Source organism: Cervus canadensis, chromosome 23 (genome assembly GCF_019320065.1).
Source record: "Cervus canadensis isolate Bull #8, Minnesota chromosome 23, ASM1932006v1, whole genome shotgun sequence".
Lineage (NCBI taxonomy): Eukaryota > Metazoa > Chordata > Mammalia > Artiodactyla > Cervidae > Cervus > Cervus canadensis.
The window spans coordinates 1,735,948-1,760,076 of NC_057408.1; the positions used below are offsets into that span (position 1 = coordinate 1,735,948).

The 24,129-nt window shown below is 39.4% G+C and overlaps 1 protein-coding gene across 2 annotated transcripts; it reads left to right on the forward strand.

Moving 5' to 3' along the window:
* The first annotated feature begins 1,408 nt into the window (after positions 1-1,408).
* HAUS1 (HAUS augmin like complex subunit 1) lies at positions 1,409-14,708 on the forward strand. 2 transcript variants are annotated; one of them, XM_043444346.1, is made up of 9 exons: positions 1,409-1,501; positions 2,478-2,652; positions 6,512-6,647; positions 8,198-8,332; positions 9,716-9,839; positions 10,236-10,301; positions 11,077-11,148; positions 11,494-11,541; positions 13,080-14,708. In XM_043444346.1, exons 1-9 carry the CDS (start codon positions 1,472-1,474, stop codon positions 13,128-13,130), a joined length of 837 nt encoding a protein of 278 aa, XP_043300281.1. In that variant the 5' UTR covers positions 1,409-1,471; the 3' UTR covers positions 13,131-14,708. The 2 variants fall into 2 exon arrangements, with proteins under 2 accessions (XP_043300281.1, XP_043300282.1); XM_043444347.1 differs by having other exon boundaries at positions 1,450-1,501; positions 6,512-6,584.
* The last annotated feature ends 9,421 nt before the right edge of the window (positions 14,709-24,129 follow it).

Sequence of the window (24,129 nt, forward strand, 5' to 3'; positions counted from 1 at the left end):
TACTTCCTTTTCAAGGTAAGTCTTGTGTAAATATGACAGTCCTTCCTGGGAATTAGGGGTAGGAATAGGTAAAATTTGGGTTTGTAAAAATAAAGTTCAAGAATATTTTGTAAAATTTGTAGTGATGAAAGTGGACAAAGGGCATAAAGATAACTTCCATACCCTTATCTGGAATTTAGTAAATGAGCAGATACATATATGACTGAAACAAAAAAGAAAAGAATAAGAAAGCCACACAATATAGGCTACTTACTAAAATTTCATTGAGAAGTTTAATCATTTAAAATATGCATATTACTTAGGAGAAAGATATTTGGTGCTAAGTGATCCACAGTTTGATATTGAAACAAGTCATAGAAAGACTGAAAGCAAAAGGAGAAGGGGGCAGCAGAGGGTAAGATGGTTAGATAGTACACTGACTCAGTGGACACAAGTTTGAGCAAACTCCAGGAGACAGTGAAGGACAGGGTAGCCTGGGGTGCTGCAGTCCATGGGGTTGCAGAGTCAGACACAACTTAGCAACTGAACACCACCACCACCACAGAAAGTTGAGTACATGACCTATTTTTCCTAATGTAATAGTATACTGCAGGAGGTGGTGCACAGCAGCATGGTATAACCTGAGGAGCCTGAAACACCCAACTGGAGTCAGAACACCATGGTCAGAGTCCAGGTCTACAACCCAATCTTGGTCAAGTCATATATTCCATGTGTGTGGTTTTAATGTGAAAATAGGTAAAATAATGTATGCCCATCTACTTTGCAGGGTTCCTGTGAGAATGAAACGAAAATAGGAAAACACAGAAAACTATACATTACCATAGAAATATATAGAACCTCTCAAGGTGTTAACTACAGAGTGATGGAAGGAGGAGAGAACTTTAGGAAAGGCAAAGAAATGAATGAAAGAATGGCTGAGTGGTAGTGACAGTGCGGGAGCTGTATGCTGTAAATCTTTTTAAAACAGTTTCCAACACATTTAGCTCTTTTTTTTTTTTTTTCACATTTAGCTCTTTAGTAGTGGAAACTAAGGGATAAAAAGAGTGAGACTGCCCCAGGTCATATTGCCAAGGTAAAATTAAAATTTTAAGTGAGGAAGAAATAAACATCTGCTATCAAAAAACAAGTTCCAGGTTGTTTTTTCTTTTTTTTTTAAGATGAGTGATTCAAGTGAGAAATAAAAATATAAAAGAAAGAAAACACAGCCTGGTTGCATGCGGCTTTACTTCTCCTGGAGGTGATAATCATGGAAAGCGGAGAAAGCCTCAAGAGAACAAGGTCTTGCAGGGCTGAAGCCTTGGACCAGCGTCGTCCAAGAGCTCCGCGCCCTGGAGTCCTAGTGAAAACTACAACTCCCAGAAATCCCGGATCCCGAAGTGGGTGGGCCCAACGGTGTGTGGGCGGGGCCGTCAGAGCAAGCGGGGCGCTTCTTCCGCGAGGAGCTGCTGGAGAAGTGGCGGGACTGGCGGCAATGGAAGCTCTAGAGGAGAAAGAGGCGCAGGTGATGGGGCGGGAGCTGGGCTTTGCGGCCTCCGGGAAACCGCGTCTTTGACACACCCGCCCCGCCGGCGGATCTCCTGGGCGAGCCACTTTTACTATGTTCTTCTGCTGATCCATCTTTAGTCAGGCTTTAACCATCTGTGAGCAGCCCCCTCTCCCCACCAACCCCATCCCAACGCTGAAAAGGGAGTTTCCCTTCTTTTCCCGGCCTTCCCTGCTGGGACTCAGGCTTGGAGAGGGGTTGAGGAACCCTCTCGTGCGAAACCTCTCCCTGGAGACTGAAGGGGGACTTCTGATCCCAAACTCAGCTTCCAGCCAGGCCTCGCCGTTCACCGCTGCTTTTTACTAGATTTCTCACTCTTAACCAAGTGGTAAAGAACCTGCTTGCCAATGCAGGAGGTGTAAGAGACACGGTTTCGATCCCTGGGCCGGGAAGATCGCCTGGAGGAGGGCATGGCAACCCACCCCAGTTTTCTTGCCTGGAGAATCCATTGACAGAGGCGCCTGGAGGGCTACAGTCCATGGGGTCGCAAAGAGGCGGACAGGACTGAAGCGACTTAGCACACACACCTGTTTTCCGCTTCTCGCATCCCAACTCTAGGAGCTTTCTGGCTCTGAGGGACTTGTGATGTGTTGGAGACAACTCTTTTTCAAACTTTGCACCCATAATAATGGTTAGCACTTGCAGATTGAGCTTCCTATGATGCAAAATACTTGCCTAATACTGCTTTCTTAGCTTTGGGGAAGAACAGATTGTTTTCTGGTAATTTTGTTGATTGTGCTGTGCCTGCTCACTTTTTAATCTCCTGACATCTGATAGCTCTCTCCCTAAAGACAAATTAGGATGTGAAGTAAGTAGGATGCCAGAATATTCACAGAAAGCATTTCGTTTGCTATTGATCATTACTTGGTCTTATTTGCTTCATGCCATTGAAATAAACAAGGATTATTAAATTCGTGTCCCTTGTAATGGTTAGGTCGCTGCATGGCTGAAAAAAATATTTGGAGATCATCCCATTCCACAATATGAGGTGAATGCTCGGACAACAGAGATCTTATATCACCTTTCAGAACGCAACAGGGTCCGAGACAGGGATGTCTACCTGGTAACAGAGGACTTGAAACAGAAAGCAAAGGAATATGAATCAGAAGGTGAGATCAATTACAGAATTTTGAATGAGATACTAACTAGAGGTAACCAGATTTTAAAAGAGTAAAGTATTCGTGCCTGCTAAGTCTCTTCAGTCATGTCCAACTCTTTGTGACCCTATGGACTGTAGCCCACCAGGCTCCTCTGTCCATGGGATTCTCCAGGTAAGAATACTGGAGGGGGTTGCCGTGCCCTTCTCCAGGAGATCTTCCCAACCCAGGGATCAAACCCACATCTCATTATGTCTCCTGCATTAGCAGGAGTTCTTTATTACTAGTGCCACCTGGAAAGCCCTAGCAGTAGAGTATACAAGGTTGATTTAGTGTAGACAGCTTTTTAGCATTGCTTCTTTATTTTACCCAGATTTGTCTTACATTGTGTTGTTATAGCAACCTAATATATTACAGGGCTTGCCTGGTAGCTCAGCAGTAAAGAATCTGCCTGCCAATGCAGGAGACACAGGTTAGATCCCTGGGTCAGAAAGATCCCCTGGAGGAGGAAATGGCAACCCACTCCAGTCTTCTTACCTAGGATATCTCATGGACAGAGGAGACGGGCAGGCTACAGTCCATGGGATTACAAAGAGTTGGACACAACTAAGTGACTAAAGAACAATAACAATATGTTGTAAGTGTCATTATAGTATATTTTATTGGTACTCTGATGGTAAAACACTAACCCCTAAAATATAAGTCTAAACTTATTAGCCTGACATATAAGATCAGTTCAGTTCAGTTCCGTCACTCAGTTGTGTCCAACCTTTGCGACCCCATGGACTGCAGTACACCAGGCTTCCCTGTCCATCACCAACTCCCAGAGCTTGCTCTAACTCATGTCTATCAAGTTGGTAATGCCATCCAACCATCTCATCCTCTGTCATCCCCTTCTCCTCCCGCCTTCATTCTTTCCCAGCATCAGGGTCTTTTCAAATGAGTCAGTTCTTCGTATCAGGTGGTCAAAGTATTGGAGTTTCAGCTTCAGCATCAGTCCTTCCAGTGAAGATTCAGGACTGATTTCCTTTAGGTTTGACTGGTTTGATCTCCTTGCAGTCCAAGGGACTCTCAAGAGTCTTCTCCAATACCACAGTTCAAAAGCATCAATTCTTTGGCGCTCAGCTTTTGTTATAGTCCAACTCTCACATCCATACATGACTACTAGAAAAACCATAGCTTTGACTAGATGGACCTTTGTCAGCAAAGTAATGTCTCTGCTTTTTAATATGCTGTCTAGGTTGGTCATAGCTTTTCTTCCAAGAAGCATATAAGTTACCTGTGGTTTTTAATTAATCTATTTATGGCTGCCCTGGATCTTGCTTGAGGCACTTGGGTGTTTTCTAGTTTCGGTGAGCACCTACTCTCTAGGTGTGGTGCATGGGCTTTTCACTGTGGTGGCTTCTCTTGTTGTGGAGCATGGGCTCTAGGACGTGCAGGCTCTGTAGTTGTGATGCAGAAGCTTAGTTGCCCCACAACATGTGGAATCTTCCGGGACCAGGGATGGAATCTGTGTCCGCTGCATTGGCAGGTGGACCAGAAAAGTCTTATTTTAGTAGTTATTAAAATACAGTATGTACACCCATGGCTGATTGATGTCAATGTATGGCAATAAACCACTACAATATTGTAAAGTAATTAGCCTCCAATTAAATTAATTAATTAAAAAAATAAAATACAGTATGAAGAAAGGGGCTCTGAGTCCAGAAAAATTTTATTTTGTAAAAGCTATTTTTTTTTTGGTCTGTAATAATATGTAACAAAAATTCTAAGGATTTTAAAAGTTGAGATTATTCATGTTTGTCCTAAAGAAGCTTTTAGGGTAACACATTAAATTGCAAATATTTCTACTAATATATACAAAATTTTGACACAATTTTCCATACTAAAGTATCCAATAAACATCTACTTCTGCTTCACTGATTATGCTAAAGCTTTTGACTGTGTGGATCACAACAAACTATGGAAAACCCTTAAAGAGATGGGAACACCAGACCACCTTACCTGCCTCCTTCGAAACATGTATGCAGGTCAAGAAGCAACAGTATGAACCAGACATGGAACAACAGACTGGTCCAAAATTGGGAAAGGAGTACGTCAAGACTGTATGTTGTCACCCTGCTTATTTAACTTGTACGCAGAGTACATCATGTGAAATACTGGGCTGGATGAAGGACAAAGTGCAATCAAGATTGCAGGGAGAAATATCAATAACCTCAGATATGCAGAAAACACCACTCTCATGGCAGAAAATGAAGAGGTGCTAAACAGCCTCTTGATGAAGGTGAAAGAGTGAAAAAACTGGCTTAAAACTCAACATTCAAAAAGCTAAGATCATAGCATCCATCACTTCAAGGCAAATAGATGGGGAGAAAGTGGAAACAGTGACAGACCTTATTTTCTTGTGCTCCAAAATCACTGCAGACTATGACTGCAGTCATGAAATTAAAAGACACTTGCTCCTTGGAAGAGAAGCTATGACACACCTAGGCACTGCATTAAAAAGCAGAGACATCACTTTTCTGACAAAGGTCTGTATAATCAAAGTTATGGTTTTTCTTGTAGTCATGTGTGGATGTGAGAGTTGAACCATAAGGAAAGCTGAGGGCCAAAGAATTGATGCTTCGAACTGTGGTGCTGGAGGAGACTCTTGAGAGTCCCTTGGACTGCAAAGAGATCATACCAGTCTATTCTAAAGGAAATTAACCCTGAATATTCATTGGAAGGACTGATGCTGAAGCTGAAATTCTAATACTTTGATCCCCTGATGTGAAGAGCTGACTTATTGGAAAAGACCCTGATGCTGGGAAAGATTGAGGGCAGGAGAAGGGGGTGACAGAGGCAGAGGTGGTTGGATGGCATTATCAATTCATGGACGTGAGTTTAAGCAAGCTCTGGGAGTTGGTGATAGACAGGGAAGCCAGGTATGCAGCAGTCCATGGGGTTGCAAAGAGTCAGACATGATTGAGCAACTAAACAACAACTATAAGTTGGTGTCTGCTGAGTAGGGCTGGGATGGCTGAATATCCACATGTAGAAGAATGAAGTTGGACCCTGCCTTATAATATATATAAGAATTAACTTAAGGGACTTTTCTGTGGTCCAGTAGTTAAGAATCTGCCTTGCAATGCAGGGGACACAAGTTCAATCCCTGATCAGGGAACTAAGATGCTACATGCTACCAGGCAGCTAAGCCCAAGCGCCACAACTAGAGAACCTGTGTGCTACAACTATTGAAGTCCAAGTGCTCTGGAGCAATGAAGATCCTGAGTGCTGCCACTGAGACCAGATACAGCCAAATAAATGAATAAATACACACACAAACACACACACACATATATATGGGTTTAAAAAAAAAAACAACAACTCAAAATGAATGAAAAATCTAAAAGTAAGAGCTAAATCTAAAACTCAAAAAAAAAAAAAAAAAAAAACTCAGAAGACAGCATAGATGTACATCTTCATGCTTTGGATTTGGCTATGGTTTCTTAGCTATGATGCCAAAAACAGAAGCAGCAAAAGAAAAAGTAGGTAAATTGAAAATCATCAAAATTACAAACTTTTGATCTCAAATTTTTTTTCTTCTCATCATCAAGTAAATGAGAAGACAACACACAGAATGGGAGAAAATATTTGCAAATCATATATATGATGAGGGACTGCCAGTAGGCACAGCATCATTAACCATCAGGGAAATGCAAATCAAAACCTCATTGCACTTCACACCTACAAGGATGGGTACACAACTCTGAATATAGTAAAAGCCATTGAATTAAATGCTTTAGGTGGGTGATTGCAATAAAGCTGTTGAAAAATTAAAATAAAGCAAAACAAAGATCTTAGTCACCATAGAACTCTTATTTCTTTTCAGCCAAGCATCTTCAAGACCTTCTCATGGAGAGTGTGAATTTTTCCCCTGCCAGTCTCTCCAGCACTGGTTCCAGGTATCTGAATGCTTTGGTTGACAGTGCAGTGACCCTTGAAACAAAGGATACCTCTCTAGCTAGGTAATTCTTGTGATTGTTTTAATTTCTGCAGTCATATATGCTATCAGGTGTTGACCTAAGGAGCTTTTGTATCTCAGGGTAATGCTATATAGGAAATTATAGGAAATAATTTTATAATTATATAGGAAATATATGCAGAAACACTAAATTTAGTCAATTCCTTATCATTGCTAGTGAGTATGTTTGATTATTTCAGATAAGCTTGGTTAAGTTTATAATGTATTCTTCTTTCAGGATCAGGTTTGTGAAGGTTGGTTCTCAGGTATATTTGAAAAGGGATTAGGTATCACGTTATTCCCTTCAGTCAGTTCAGTCGCTCAGTCATGTCTGACTCTGCGACCCCATGAACTGCAGCACGCCAGGCTTCCCTTTCCATTACCAACTCCCAGAGCTTGCTCAAACTCATGTCCATCGAATCGGTGATCCCATCCAACCACCTCATCCTCTGTTGTCCCCTTCTCCTCCCACCTTCAATCTTTGCCAGCTTGAGGGTCTTTTCCAATGAGTCAGTTCTTCACATCAGGTGGCCAAAGTATTGTAGCTTCATCTTCAGCATCAGTCCTTCCAATGAATATTCAGGACTGATTATTCCCTTAAACAGTAGGAAAAGCAGTAGGCTAAATCATCTACTGTTGAGCATAATGATTTTTAGTCATGAACCTACCCTATTGGATAGAGTAGGTTTCCTTGTGACAGGCGTTTTACCTATATAAAGACATTATTCTTCTAACAACCTTAAGAAGAAACTGAGAGAGGGTTGGGCTAGATAATTTCTCTGAGCTAGTAAATGACAGAGTTGGGTTTCAAACCCCACCTGACTTCAGAGTCCTAGGACTATCCCTGTTGGATACATCTTAGCTAGGGACTACCATTACAGATTATAATCAGAGAACTGTATAGCTGTTCTGTTTAACTGCTAATGCAAAAGCTTGGAATATGTGTATATATATATATATATATATATATATTTAAGCAGAAGAGTTTTAGCTAGGAGATCATGTAGGCTATATGGCAGCAGAAATCTTAATTCAATCAATTGACTTGAATTAAGCCAATTCAGCAGACACCAAATACTAAACATATGTATAACTTTCTCTATATCTCTGTTCCCCTCTCTTTGTCCCTCCCTCCCTCCATATATATATATATATATATATATATATTGTATAGCTTTCTATGTAGGCACTGGGGAAGCAGAAATGAATAATGAATGCCAGCAAGGATAGTCTCTGCTCATGGTAAATTGAAGGAGATGGACTTGTAAAATTATAATATGACAGCTGCAACATTATAGGAATGTACAAGTTGTAGGTAGAAAGCACAGAGAAAGGGGTAGTGGATTCCAGAATGGGAGTAAATATAGTTTTTAAGGAAATTTGCCAGCTGAGAAAGGGTATGCCAATGAGAACAGCGTGTAAAATAGTTTAGAGGTGAGAGCATGATTAAGGAAGAACTCACATAGAAGTGAAATCATGTTTAGAAGTGAGGAATAATTGTAATGATTGTAATTGTCCTTAATGTCCGTTTACATGACCAAATTCTTCTTTTAGTTTTATCCCTGCAGTGAATGATTTGACCTCTGATCTTTTTCACACCAAATCCAAAAATGAAGAAATCAAGCTTGAATTGGCAAAACTTGAGAAAAATCTAACTGCAACTTTAGTATTAGAAAAATGTCTGCGTGAGTAAGTAATTAGTTTGAAGTTGTGACAATTTTTATTATAAAGGCAGTAACAGGACATTGTAAGATTTAGTTTTAGCAATAGATATAATTTAAAATAACACATTAGGAAATGGTAAGATAAAACATTATTTTAAGTAGAAAATGACTTGGATGAAGATAGGAGTGGTTGGGTACATACTTTTATCTTTTGTATAGTAGTTTCTTTTTTTCACTATTTTTAAAATTTTTTTATTACTTATAAAGTTTTACAGAAAGAATACATCTGAGTATCATTCTATTGGTGATGACAATTGAACAATACTCATAACTGTTTTTGAGTAACTAATAATTATTGAAGATTGTAATTATACAATATTGAGAAATACAGAACAAAATATAATTATTGAAGGACAGTTGCTCTATAATATTGTGTTGGCCTCTGCCACACATCACCATGAATCAGCCACAGGTGTGCACATGTCCCCTCCCTCCTGAACCCCGGGTCCCATCTCCCATCTCATCCCATCCCTCTAGGTTGTCACAGAACACTGGGTTGAGCTCCCCGTGTCACACAGCCAATTCTCACTTGCTATCTGTTTTTCACATGGTGAGGTGTATGTTTCCACGCTGTTCTCTCAGTTCGTCCCACTCTCTCCTTCCGCCACTGTGTCATAAACTATGGTACAACTTAAGTGAAGTGAAGTCGCTCAATCGTGTCCAATTCTTGGCGACCCCATGGACTATAGCCTACCAGGCTCCTCCATCCATGGAATTTTCCAGGCAAGAGTACTGGAGTGGGTTGCCATTTCCTTCTCCAGGAGATCTTCCCAACCCAGGGATTGAACCCGAGTTTCCCGCATTGTAGGCAGACGCTTTACTGTTTGAACCACCAGGGAAGTCATGTTCTATTTTGTTGCCCTTTCTTAATGAAATTCTGGTATCCCTCTTGATGTTCTGGCCCTTCTTTAGGTCCCTGTGGCCCCAGAGGTTAGATGCTGTGAAACAGAAGTATGTATATGCACAAGTAATAAGATGTTGTGTAAATTTATCCAATACATATTGACTCTGTATATGCAAAGCATCTTGTCATGTCACATTTAGAAGAGAGTCCTTTGTGACCTCCATAATTCAAATAAGCTTTAGGATCCATTAAGTCACTTTTTGAGCAGCAGATCTACTTTCTCCAAGAATAATCGGCATAGATTAATCTTAAAATTATTCAGTATTCCTTGAGAAAAATCCCAAATGGCAACATGGAGAGAAAGATGACCTGGAAGAAATGCATCTACTCTTGACTAGAAGTTATCTACTCTTGACTAACCCAGAGTTGAATCAAAGAAGTAGTAGTTTGCTTTTTATAATAATTTCACTGAGAAGAAAATGTTCTCAACTTTACTTTTTCAAGGGATCTCAAGAAGGCAGAGTTACATCTGTGTACAGAAAGGGCCAGAGTTGACAGTCGTCTTCAGAACATGGACTTCCTGAAAGCCAAGTCGGAGGAGTTCAGATCTGGAATTAGAACTGCGGAGGTTTGTATGAGAGACTCAATATATTTAGCTCTCTTCAGACTTCTTTTCAACTTTCATCCTCACAACTAGGCAGGATTATTATTCTCCTTTCACGACAAGGGTACTGTGAAGATAGTATCTTGCGCAAGTTCACAAAGCCATCTAGCAGCAGATCCCAGTTCACATGCAGGTCCCGAAACTCAGGCTCTTAAGCCCTGCACCCGTATTGTCACCAATCTCGGACTGTCTGAAATGACTCACATGCAACATAAAAGTGCTTACAAGCAAATATAGTTCTTCATCTATGATTTTTTTTTTTTCGTAGCTTCTCTTTACTGTGTTATATATTGAAAATATTTCATGATGGTTACTTGCAAAATAATTTTTTAAACTGAACTCCCTTTTTTGTCATTGTAGGAGCAGCTTTCAGCCCGAGGGATGGATGCTTCTCTGTCTCATCAGTCACTGGTAGCACTTTCAGAGGTTCGCTTACTTTACCCAACCTAACTTCCTTTAAAATGTCGTGTGCCGTGCACTTTTCATTTCTTTTTATACAGCTTTATTCACTATTGACCTGATTTCTTTTCCTTTACCTCTGTATTTTATGTCTACCAGTATTTATATATTTTTTTTTCAGTATTTATATCTTTATTACTTGTTTATCTATATATATGTTTACATTTGCTTGGTGTTTTCTTTATTTGATGGAGTCAATGATTATTGATTTATCTATTGTATAAATATATTGAACTATTATGTGTTACACCACTGAAGTATTCATATTTCTTCCCTTTCAGCAAAATACTGGCTCCCAACTCCTATAGAATGCATTTCTGGGGGTTTAGGTTCTATAAGAGTTTTATTTATTTTCGTGGGAAGAGGGAGAAATGGGGGGATTTGTTTTATGGTTTTATTCTTAAGATTTTTTGGTACTTTGATTTTTGGAATCTAAAATTGACAGTTCATAAATATGTGTTTGAGATTCTTGCTTCCTGATGTTCTGATGCTTCTTAATCACATTATTTTGTATTCCCAGACAGCATATTTGTCTTAATAAATGGGAGTATTACTTTGCTGTTTTAACATCTTCTAAGGATTGTGTCCATTTGTTATCCATTTACCTTTGAAGCTCTTTATTTGTTACATTATTTAAAATATCCTAGTGTTAATGTTTTGTCATGTTTTATTTCAGAAATGTGCAGTGTTTAATTGCATTGTGAATATCTTTATTATTCTGTGTGTTTTTTTTCACCCTCAGAAACTGGAAGAACTAAAACGACAGACTATACCTTTGAAGAAAAAATTGGAGTCCTATTTAGATTTAATGCCGGTAATTATTTTTATGAATTAAAAAAAAAAGTTTATCTCCTCCAGCTTTCTCCAAGGGCACTAAATGATCATGAAAATACTGGGTCCATGTCTAAGGACCCAGGTCCTCCTCTTTTTTCTCTTTCAGTAAAAGATAAGTTCCAAATTCTTGTAGAATGCAATTCTGGGGTTTTAGGTTGTATAAGGGTCTGTGTTAAAAGTCATTATTGAATTTCAGTATTGTATGTACTTTGGATATACTTTCTATAAGTTTTTTTGCCTTTTGAAGAGGATTGTTGTAATTTTTTTCCCCTTATTTCCTAGCCGAGACAACATAACCTTTCCTTATTTTATTTTTCTTTAAAAGAATCCATCTCTTGCTCAGGTAAAAATTGAAGAAGCAAAGCGAGAATTAGTAAGTAGTTCCATTTTTTTCCTTCAGACTTTTAAAGATAAATGCTGATAAAGCTAAAACTCCCTTCCTCCTCTTTCTTTCCTTTCTACTCAAAGGTAAAGGTAAACCACAATCCCAAACTTGAGGTATATTATTACCATGCAACTTTTAATACTTTTTTGGGGGCATATATGTATTTTTTTTCCCCATAAAAAATACATTGTGGTCTTTTAAATTTTTGTGTAGATTTTCCTGGATAGAAAAGGAGAGTTGAGAGGCCTAGAATATTCTAGACAAAGTGAAAATGAAGTCACTCAGTCATGTCCGACTCTTTGCAACCCCATGGACTGTAACCTACCAGGCTCCTCTGTCCATGGAATTTTCCAGGCAAGAATACTGGAGTGGGTTGCCATTTCCTTCTCCAGGAGATCTTCCCGACCCAGGGATTAAACCCAGGTCTCCCGCATTGTAGGCAGACACTTTACCATCTGAGCCACCAGGGAAGTCAGGAATTAATGAAAACATAAGAGCTGAAAAATGGAGGACTTTTCCAAGCTTTTGCAAGTAAAGCAGTCTGCCTGCTTAGGGGTATGCAGTGGAAGATAGGACTGAAGTAGGTCAATTGGTTTAGGAGGTGAAGGGCCTTCAATATAAAGAAGGTTGAACTTGGAGCCTGTAGGGCAGGGGTCCCCAGGACTGGTCCACGGCCTGTTAGGAACCCGGCCTCACAGCAGGAGGTAAGCAAGTGAGTGAGCAAGAGAAGCTTCACGTATATTTACAGCTGCTCACATTACCTCCTGAGCTCTGCCCCCGTCACATCAGCATCCGATTCTCATAGGAGTGTGAACGCCAACCCTAAAGTCAAGGGAGAATATCCTGAGATTGCCACAAAATAAAAATAAAGTACACAATAAATGTCATGCACTTGGATCATCCCGAAACCATCCCCCCACCTCCAGTCCACGGAAAAAATGTCTTCCACTGGTCCCTAGTGCCAAAAAGCTTGGGGACTGCTGCTGCAGGGGACCACTGAAAGTTGCTCTGGGTTGCCATGCTTTTTAAGCTAGAGAGAAACGTGATCAAGGTTATGCTTTTTGATCAGGCCAGTCATTTAGGAAGATTTTTCTGGAATCAGTGTTTAGGTAGATTGGAGGATAGAGAAAGAAAATTGCAGAAACAAGTTGGCCTGTTTAGGCCAGATGAGAAGTAATGAGAACAGTGGCAGTGAGACTGGAAAAGAGCGATATGAGAGACATTGCAAAAGTACGTTGCTTAAGGAGTACAGGTCAGGAAAATCTATTCGTGTATCATGTCATTCACATCTCTAAAGGGTTTTTTCTTTCCTCCTTAGATGTTTATTAGGAGTCTGAAAACTTGAAGTATGGGAAGTGGGAAAGATATAAAAGCAAGGGAAAATCTCATTTATAATGATTTTTTAAAAAATTTCTGCTTTAGTGGTTTTCCTTTTTGTTTCCCTTATTTTAAATAGCATTAGAAGTTAGAGCACTTTTTTTTATGTCTTTAGTTATAATATTTATGGTGTTTCTTTCTTCCTTTAGGATACTATTGAAGCTGAACTTACAAAGAAAGTAAACATGATGGAACTGTGACCAGAGCCAAATAAATTTCACCTTTCTTAACAAAGTAGATTGAATAGGACTTTAAAGAATTTTTTCCTTGTGACATTCCTTATAACTTAATTTCTGTATTCTTAGATGAAATAATGTCATTATTGATGGAATAGTGGTGTCTGGTTGTGTATTGAATTTTTATGTGCAAATCCATAGTTTTCATATGAAGAAACATTGGTTTTCTATGTTGTTAGTGGCTTGATGTCCTTCAGTAGCTCTCTTAGGTGAACACATGACAGTCATCATGTAGTCACTCACAAGGTCAGCTAAGTGAAAGGGAAAGATTCTGCAGCTTCAGTTATGTTCCTCCCACGCCCCCTTCTCCTGGGATTTGCTATTGTTTTTTCTGATCCGCTTACCTGCCTAATTCCAAATGTTAATATATGCAGGCATTTGGTTTATGAAAAAGATGACCTTTTAAATCAGTAATAGAGAGATGGATACTTCAACACATGGTGCTAAATCTATACTTTACCCCTTATATCAGGATAATTTCAAGGGATCAAAGATTTAAATATTTTTTTTAAAAGATAGTAAAATAAATCATAAAGGAGTTTTAATGTTTTGATTTTTAAATAATCAGAGTCAGAAACTTACGGCTGAAATCCAGGAGCCATAAATAAAATGATTGAAATGTTTGAAATTTTTGAAATACTAAAACTTCCTGTATGGGACTATCTCTTGTAAATAAAATCAAACCATGATAAATGTAGTGTAAAGAAGAAAAGAGAGATTTTTCACTTTGTACCTTTTTGTACTTTTAAAAATTTTATACCATGGAATCAAGAAGCAATTAGTTTTTTAAAGATTACCTAATTGACCTTAAAAATTTCCCTCTCCTTTCCCACAAATATATGGCTAAATATAATACAAAATGCAAAAGACATTTGTATTTCCTTTTTTGGAGACTGTCCATATCCTTTAGCCATTTAAGTATGATTGTTTCATCTTTCTCTTAACAGTTTATAGGTGCTTCTGGTGTGTTAGCTAAATTAATCTTTTACAGTTTGAATTGTGAATATTTTCCAAGGTTGTCATTTGTCTCTTAACCGCAGTGCTTTTGGTAAGGTGACTTGATGGGTCAACTGTGGAAATAACCACAGTTATAATAACCACCAGAATCCCTCCTACCCCTGTGCTCTCCCCCTTTGTATGCTAAACTTGCTACTTCTCTCATCAAGAGGTGGAGTCTGTATCTTCACCTGTTGTACCTGGTTTGGCCTATGATTTGTTTTGGTCAATGAGACAAATAGCAAATAGGACAAAACTGAAGACTAAAAACTTGTTATGCGTTGGAGCTTGCCATCTCTTACTGAGACTACCATGTGAAGAAACCTGGACTATTGGAGGATGAGCAGAGAAAGGTAATTCCAGCTGAGCCCTGCTCCCACCCCAAGATCAAACAGGCTGCCAACTGCCAGATATGTGAATGAGGTCTTATACTGTCCAGCCCTACTAGCAGACTGCATAGATCAACCATGCTGTCCCAGGCCGGAAGCTCACAGAGTCAACCTGTAGAATCATAAGAAATAATAAATGATTGTTGTTTGAAGCTTATTTTAAATTTGGGGCTGGTTGTTGGCCGTAGCAGCTAGTTGATAAAAGTAACCTTTGAAATTTATTTTTTGGCTTCCCCAATGGCTCAGCAGGTAAAGAATCTGCTTGCAGTGCAGGAGACCAGGAGACATGGATTCAACCTCTGGGTTGGGAAGATCCCCTGGGGGAGGCAATGATAACCCACTCCAGTATTCTTGCCTGCAAAATCCCATGGACAGAGGAGCCTGGTGGGATACAGTCCAGAGGTTGCAAAGAGTCAGATATGACTGAGTGACTAACACTTAACACCTGAAATTTATGTTCAAAGAAAAGAGCAAAACATGTACAATATGAAAATCAAAAAGAAACCTAAAACCTACATAATTTTATAGAATAGTAACCATATTCCATGTAAGTAAGAAAATTATTTTACATAAAAGACAAATATTGAAAGAATAGGTTTTTAAAACACCTCCAGTTATTTGCTGTACTTGAACAAAATGTCTTAAAAGTAAGGATAGGTAGATTCACAATCACAGTAGACAGATTACATCTTCTCTTAGTAATTGATAGAACAGGCAGAGAAACAATCAGCAAGGATACAGGATATTTAAACAGCACAATTAACAAATGATAATGGATATATAAAAAATCCTGTTACAGGCTGCCAGAGGTACATGTTCTTTTCAAGTGCATCCAGAACATTTACAAAAATCATCCAAATACTGGTCAGTAAAAGAAATCTCAACCATTACAAAAGGACTGAAACCATACATAGCATGCTCTCTCAATACAGTGTAATTAGATAAAAATAACTGAAAAATTTTATGTTTAGAATTTAAGAAATACATTCTAAAACTGTGAGTCAAAAATTACAATTAGAAAATATTTAGAACTGGCAATGATGAAAATTCTACATATCAAAACTTCTAAATTTCTGCTTTTGGCCATGTTGAAAAAGAGTGATCACACTGACTAGATGGCTTTAAATAGAAAAACAAATGAAAATAAGAAACTATAGTCTTCAGACATTAAGTAACAAAGAAGCCTAGCACATTAATTCATAAGAGAAACAAGGTGAGCCTTGTGATAGACTCAGCTTGGTGATGGACAGGGTTTTCAAGTTCATAGCTCAGAGAAGGAGAATCCAAACAGCCTGGTGATCTTGCCTAGTTGAGAGATGAGAATTGAGAAAAGTCAAAGGAAAGTGTCAGAAAATATCAAAAAGGGTTCTGCGGGTCTGCAGAGGTATTTCTCTGAATCTGTCTAAACTGATCTGCACACATAGGAGGAAATCACCTGAAGCCAGTAAAAGAGTCACTGGAAAGGAGCAGACTGAAAAACCCCTGGAACGTACAGAAGACGGATTGTCTCGTGTTCCTGTGAGCCAGAGTGAAGCTACTTTCTACACCATAGAACACTGAGTAGTGTCTTCAGAAGGTTATTTGCCTTGGTGGTGAGAATTAGCTCAAAACCCATACCAACGTGAAGGCAGCCGTAGACCATACATAAACAAATGGACATGGCTGTATGCCAATAAAACTTAATTTACAAAGACAGATGGCAAGTCAGATTTGTCCCACATACAGTAGTTTGCAAACTCCTATCCTGCAACAATAGCTATAAAACAAAAAGAGGTATAGCTAATATATCAGTTGTGGAGTTAGCATGGAATCATAAAAAATGCTCAGCCCAAAAGAAGGCAGGAAATAAAAAAAAAGAAAAGATGAGACAAATAGAAAACAAGATGGTAGATTTACACACAGCCATGTCAATAATGGCATTAAAAGCAAATGATATAAATACTCCAATTAAAAAGAGATTTTCAGCTTGAGTAAAAAAAATCAAGACTCAGTTAAATGCTATTCTTTTTTAAAATATTTATTTATTTATTTACATGGCTGCATCATATCCTAGTTTCGACATGGAAACCCTTAGTTGCGGCCTGTGGGATCTAGTTCCCTGATTAGGGATTGAACCTGGGCCTCCTGCAGTGGGAGCTTGAAGTCTTAGCCACTGGACCACCAGGGAAGTCCCAACCCACTTTAAATACAAAGCTACAGATAGATTAAAAGTAAAATCATGGAAAATGTATATATGTAAACAGCAATTAAAAGTTTACAGTACAGCTTCCCTGGTGATCTAGTGGTTAGGAATCCATCTTGCAGGGGACACCTGTTCTATCCCTAGTCTGGGAAGATCCCACATGCTGTGGAGCAACTAAGCCCATACACCACAACTACTGAGTCTGAGCTCTTGAGCCCACACATTGCAACTACTGAAGCCCAAGTGTCCTAGAGGCTGTGCTCCACAACAAGAGAAGCCACCTCAATGAGAAGACCCCATCACTTAATGGCAAGTAGATGGGAAAAAATGGAAACCGTGACAGACTTTATTTCCTTATGCTCCAAAATCATTCCAGATGGTGACTGCAATCATGAAATTAAGACACTTGTTCCTTGGAAGAAAAGCTATGATACACCTAGACAGCATATTAAAAAGCAGAGACTTCATTTTGCTGACATAGATCCAGATAGTCAAAGCTATGGTTTTTCCAGTAGTCATGTATGGATATGAGAGTTAGACTGTAAAGAAGGCTGAGCACCGAAGAATTGATGCTTTCAAATTGTGGTGCTGAAGAAGACTCTTAAGAATCCCTTGGGCTGCAGGGAGATCAAACTAGTCAATCCTAAAGGAAATCAACCCTGAATATTCATTAGAAGGACTAATGCTGAAGTTGAAGCTCCAATACTTTGGCCACCTGATGTGAAGAGTCAACTCATTGGAAAAGACCCTGATGCTGGGAAAGATTGAGGGCAGGAGGAGAAGGGGGTGACAGAGGATGAGATGGTTGGATGGCATCACTAACACAATGGACATGAGTTTGAGCAAGTTCTGGGAGATAGTGAAGGACAGGGAAGCCTGGCTTGCTGCAGTCCATGAGGTCGCAAAGAGTCAGACATGACTGAGCGACTGAACAACAAACAACACACCGCAACTAGAGAGTAGCCCCTCCCTGCTCACCACAACTAGAGAAAGCCAGTGTGCAGCAACAAAGACCCAGCACAACCAAAATAAAAATAAGTAAATAAACAAAAATTTTAAAAGTACGATTTAAAAGAAAGTTTACAGCATTATCAAAATAGATGTTAGAACAGGAGATAAAGATAGACAGTTCATGGTAATAAAAAAGCCAAAATCATCCAATGGGGAAAGAACAGTTTTTAACAAATGTTGCTGGGACAATGAGATGCAAAAAATAAAGTCAGACCCTTAGCTCACATTATATATAAAAACTAACTCAAAACATTCAATATGAACGAAAACGATAAAATTTTTAGAAGAAAAGTTAGAGACAAATCATGATCTTGGATTTGACAGAGGATTCTTGGATAGGAACAAAAGAAAAAAATAGTTAAATTGGACTTCCTGAAAATCAAAAACTTTTGTGTTTTGAAGGACACCACGAAGACATTGAGTAGACAATCTACAGAATGTGGTGAAATATTTGCAAATCATATGTTGGATAAGGGACTTATATCCAGAATCCATAAAAACTCAGCTCAATAATAAAAGATAAATAACCCAACTAAAAATAGGTAAGGGATTTGAAAAGGCATTTCTCCTGTGTGTGTGTATATATATATATATGAATGCCCAATAAGCACATGAAAAGATGCTTGACATCATTGATTATCAGGAAAATAAAACTCAAAACCACAATGAGATACCGTCTCATACCCACGAAGAAGGATAAAAGAGACAGATAATGACAAATGTTGGTGAGGATGTGGAACCCTCATACACTAATGGTAGGCTTGCAGTATGGTACAGTCATCTTGAAAAACAGTTTGGCGGAGTCTCAAATGACTGAATATTGAGTTATCATATGACCCAGCAAATTAAGTCCCAGCTGTATATCCAAGAGAAATGAAAACACAAGTCAAGGCAGGAATAGAGCTGCAGACATAGAGAACAAACGTGCGGACATGGCAGGGTTGGGGGTACTGAGAGTGTAGGACGAATTGAGAGAGTAGCATTGACATGTATACACCACCCCATGTAAAACACAGCTCGTGGGAAGCTGCCATACAACAGAGGCAGCTCAGCTCGTGCTCCGTGATGACCTAGAGGGGTGGGAGGGGGTTTGGGAGGAAGCTCAGGAGTGAGGGGATGTATGGATACATGTGGCTGATTCACATTGCTGTACAGCAGAAACTGACACACCATTGTAAAGCAATTATATAAAAAAATACAGCCATACAAAAATAATACATGAGTGTTTGCAGCTGCATTATTCAAAACAACCCAAATCCCTACTAACTGATGAATGGGCAAACAAAACATTCATCCATACGATGGAGTATTATTGAGTCATAAAAAGGAATGAAGTACCCAGACATGCTACAATATGGATGAATCTTGAAACCATTATGCTCGACTTCTCTGGTGGTCCAGGGGTTAAGAATCCATCTGCCAATGCAGGGGACATGGATTCAATCCCTGATCTGGGGCAATTCCAGATTCCATGGGACAACTAAGCCTGTTCGGCACAACTACTGAACTAGAACTCTAGATAGAGCCAGTGAGCCGCCAGTACTGAGTCCAGGCACTGCAACTACTGAAGATCGTGCACCCTAGAGCCCGTGCTCTGCAACAAGAGAAGCCACTTCAATAAGAAACCCGTTCACTGCAACTAGAAAGCAGCCCCAACTCGCCACAACTAGATAAAGCCTGCATGCAGCAACCAAGACCCACTGGAGCCAAAACTACATACTTAAAAAACAGAATGCTTTATTGTAAGTGAAAGAAGACAGTCACAAAGGATCATATATTATAGAATTACATTCATATGAAATATCCAGAAATATATAGAGATATATTCAAGCTGGTTTTAGAAAAGGCAGAGGAACCAGAGATCAAATTGCCAATATCCGCTGGATCATCGAAAAAGCAAGAGAGTTCCAGAAAAACATCTATTTCTGCTTTATCGACTATGCCAAAGCCTTTGACTGTGTGGATCACAATAAACCGTAGAAAATTCTGAAAGAGATGGGAATACCAGACCACCTGACCTGCCTCTTAAGAAACCTGTATGCAGGTCAGGAAGCAACAGTTAGTACTGGACATGGAACAACAGACTGGTTCCAAATAGGAAAAGGAGTACGTCAAGGCTGTATATTGTCACCCTGCTTATTTAACATATGGAGAGTACATCATGAGAAACGCTGGGCTAGATGAAGCACAAGCTGGAATCAAGATTGCTGGGAGAAATATCAATAACCTCAGATATGCAGATAACACCACCCTTATGGCAGAAAGTGAAGAAGAGCTAAGGAGCCTCTTGATGAAAGTGAAAGAGGAGAGTGAAAAAGTTGGCTTAAAGCTCAACATTCAGAAAACTAAGATCATGGCATCCCGTCCGATCACTTCATGGCAAATGGATGGGGAAACAGTGGAAACAGTGGCTGACTTTATTTTTGGGGGCTCCAAAATCACTGCAGATGGTGATTGCAGCCATGAAATTAAAAGACACTTACTCCTTGGAAGGAAAGTTATGACCAACCTAGATAGCATATTAAAAAGCAGAGACATTACTTTGTCAACAAAGGTCTGTCTGGTCAAGGCTATGGTTTTTCCAGTGGTCATGTATGGATGTGAGAGTTGGACTATAAAGAAAGCTGAGCGCTGAAGAATTGATGCTTTTGAACTGTGGTGTTGGAGAAGACTCATGGTGTTGGAGAACCATGCTGTGGTTCATGGAGTCTCAAAGAGTCGGACACAACTGAGCGACTGAACTGAACTGAACTGATACAGAGATAGAAGTCAAATTGATGGCTGAGCGATGAAGGGTAGGGGGTAATAGCTAAAGGGTACAGAGTTCCTTTCAAAGTAATTGTTGCAAATGTCCATGAATATATAGAAAACCTGAATTATATACACTTTAAATAGGTGAATTGTATGTTGTATGAATTATATCTCAATAAAGCTATTGAAGAAAAGATACACAGATTAAAAAGGAAGAAGTAAAACTATTTTTATTTGCAAATGGAGATAGTCAAGCGAGCACCCATGCCAGAAAGATAAGAAAACAGGAAAATAAACCCCCAAAAGCTATCAGGAACAAATAATGAAGATATGAGCAAAAAAGAATGAAACAGAAAATGAATAAAATAGAGAAGAACAACAAAAAGCCAAGAGTTTGGTCTTTAAAAAAAAAAAACTAGGAAACTTACCTTGTCATCTAATTTTTTTTTTTAATTTGGCAGCACTGTGTGGCTCATAGGATCTTAGTTCCCAGAGCAGGGATTGCACATACATCCCCTGCATTAAAAGTGGGGAGACTTAACTATTGGACCTCCAGGAAAGTCCCTCATCTAAATTTTTAAGTATAGAGATATAGCATTGTTATTAATATCCTCTGTTTCCAGAATCTAAAGTGAATCCCCTTTGGTTATTTGTTCCAATAAGATTCAGTTCAGTTCAGTTCAGTCGCTCAGTCGTGTCCGATTCCTTGTGACCCCATGAACCGCAGCACGCTAGGCCTCCCTGTCCGTCACCAGCTCCCGGAGTCCACCCAAACCCATGTCCATCGAGTTGGTGATGCCATGCAACCATCTCATCCTCTGTCATCCCCTTCTCCCCCTGCCCTCAATCTTTCCCAGCATCAGGGTCTTTTCAAATGAGTCAGCTCTTCACATCAGGTGGCCAAAGTATTGGAGTTTCAACTTCAACATCAGTCCTTCCAATGAACACCCAGGACTGATCTCCTTTAGGATGGACTGGTTGGATCTCCTTACAGTCCAAGGGACTCTCAAGAGTCTTCTCCAACACCACAGTTCAAAAGCATCATTTCTTCGGCGCTCAGCTTTCTTTACAGTCCAACTCTCACATCCATACATGACCACTGGAAAAACCATAGCCTTGACCAGACAGACCTTTGTTGACAAAGTAATGTCTCTGCTTTTTAATATGCTGTCTAGGTTGGTCATAACTTTCCTTCCAAGGAGTAAGTGTCTTTTAATTTTATGGCTGCAATCACCATTTGCAGTGATTTTGGAGCCCAGAAAAACAAAGCCAGCCACTGTTTCCACTGTTTCCCCATCTATTTGCAATGAAGTGATGGGACCGGATGCCATGATCTTAGTTTTCTGAATGTTGATAAGATTGGTGGTTTAAAAAAAAAAAAAAAAACAGGTTAGGAAGCCAGGAAACCTGGGTCCAGAAGTTTCTGATACCTGGTTTTGATTATCTTGCCTTTACTGTTTTATTAGACCCCCATTTCTAGGCCTATGAAACTTCCCACACCTCTTTTCCAATTAATCTCAGTGAATTCAGTCAGGGTGATACAAATGTAGGGACCGTTGCACATGAGCAGCATCACTATCCTTTGCCTAAAGTTCTGCCCTGCTGGAGGGGCTGTGCTGTCCATAGATCTGCCTTTGCCTATACTAAATTAAGAACTCATGACCTTGGCTGGGACTTGAGTTACCAGCAGAATGGAATTATCTATTACAACTTCTGCTCCTTGGGAAAAATGTGAAACTGAATATTGGGTAAGAAGTCAGCTTGAATGAAAAGATGTCCCTCATTAAATGAGACAGGATTTTAAGAGAAGACAGGATTGTGTGTGGTTGTCCTTGGAGCCTGTCTGGTTGCCAGGGGAACTTTTTCTTGTGAGTTACCCCAGGAGCACGTGACAGCTGGCTCACCATAGCCTGGCTCTGACCCTGTGCCAGGACTGCTGACGTCCAGCTTTTGATGACACACCACCCAAAGAGGCGGCTCTGCCAGCTTTATTTAGCTATGATGCATGGATGTGCTTTTCATATCAACACAGCTTTCTCTCATGTTGCACGGGTTTTTATTTTCAGGTTTATCTTACAGTGCTCAGACCTCACATTTACAGTTTCCTTTCAATTCTGCAGTTGTGGTTGTGGGCTGACAGCCTGCCTCCACCGCATTGAGAGGGAGAATTGCTCTATTTTCTATCGAATCTTCAGACACTGAGCATAAAACCTAATTCGTCTACTACCTAGCAATGTGGTCTTAAAGACATCATGTAACTCAGGTATCGAATGGATGTAACAGTTGCCCTAGCTTCCCTGTTATTCTTTCATTCACTTTTTTATCTTTTTTTAATGATTTTTATTTTATTTTATGTATTAATGGCTGAGTCTTTTTTGCTGCACAGGCTTCTCTCTAGTTGCAGAGAGCGGGGGCTACTCTTTGTTGTGGTACACAGACTTCTCATTGAGGTGGCTTTTCTTGTTGCTGAGCATAGGATTTAGGGCACGTGGGCTTCAGTAGCTGCAGCTCCCGGGCTCTAGAGCACAGACTCAGTAGTTGCGGTGCACGAGCTTAGTTGCTCTGAGGCATATGGGATCTTCCCAGATTAGGGATCGAACCCGCTTCTCCTGTATTGGCAGGCAGATTCTTTTCCACTGAGCCACCAGAGAAGCCCTCATTCACTTATTTATTAACAAGTTTTATTAAATACTGTGTGTTAGGTAGTGAGACCACAAAGATAAATAAGAGTTTCCCCTCAATCTCAGAGAGGCAGTTTATGCATTCACAGTATATTCGACTGGAAGTGACTGTTTAGCCCAAATTTTAGCCTTACAGACAAGGAAACTGAGGCCCAAAGAAATGAAATAATTGCCCAGATGTCACACTCAGCCACCGGCAGAGTTGGGCTGGGGACCCAGATTGCTTATTTCCTGACCCAAAGATCTTTCCTCCGTATCACCTACTTTGGGCTAAACTGTAATGTTTCTGTATCCCTGCTTAGCTTTTAACTACTTTTGAAATCTAGACTGGGGATGCCTAAGTTCTTTAAATGTTAGGGAAAGTTTTTTCCTTAAGAAAATAACAAACAGCTCCAAAGTACTTTTAACCACAAAAGTAATACTTCTTTATTACAAATAATTACGACAATCAAAAATACATAAAATTTAAAGTCTAAGCTCTTTCATATCCCTGTCCCCAATTATACTTCCCAAGAGTAACCAACTACTGTCTACTATCATTTTCATAGACTTAAACATGTACACATACTTTTATATTCTTCATAAACCGGTAGTATTTTAACATACAGATACATTATAGTTTATGACTTTTAGATGGCTCCAATTTGAAATACTTTATAAACATCAAAAATTAACAGATACTTCATTACCCTTTAGGGTGGTAAAATTCGTATACTTGAGGAAATATACAATGACGAAAGGTAATATGAATTCAGAAACTAAGACTTTTTATATCGGTTTGAATTTATTCATCAAACAGTAACTCTAGATATTTGAAAAATATTTGCCATGTATGTGGCTGTGACGGGGTACATATGCAGCCTGCAGTTTTTCCTGTGTGTGTGTACTTCAGGGTCCTTCTGACAGCTTTGCGTACTGGCCCATCCCCTGTTCCTTTGTTAAGAGGGTCACAA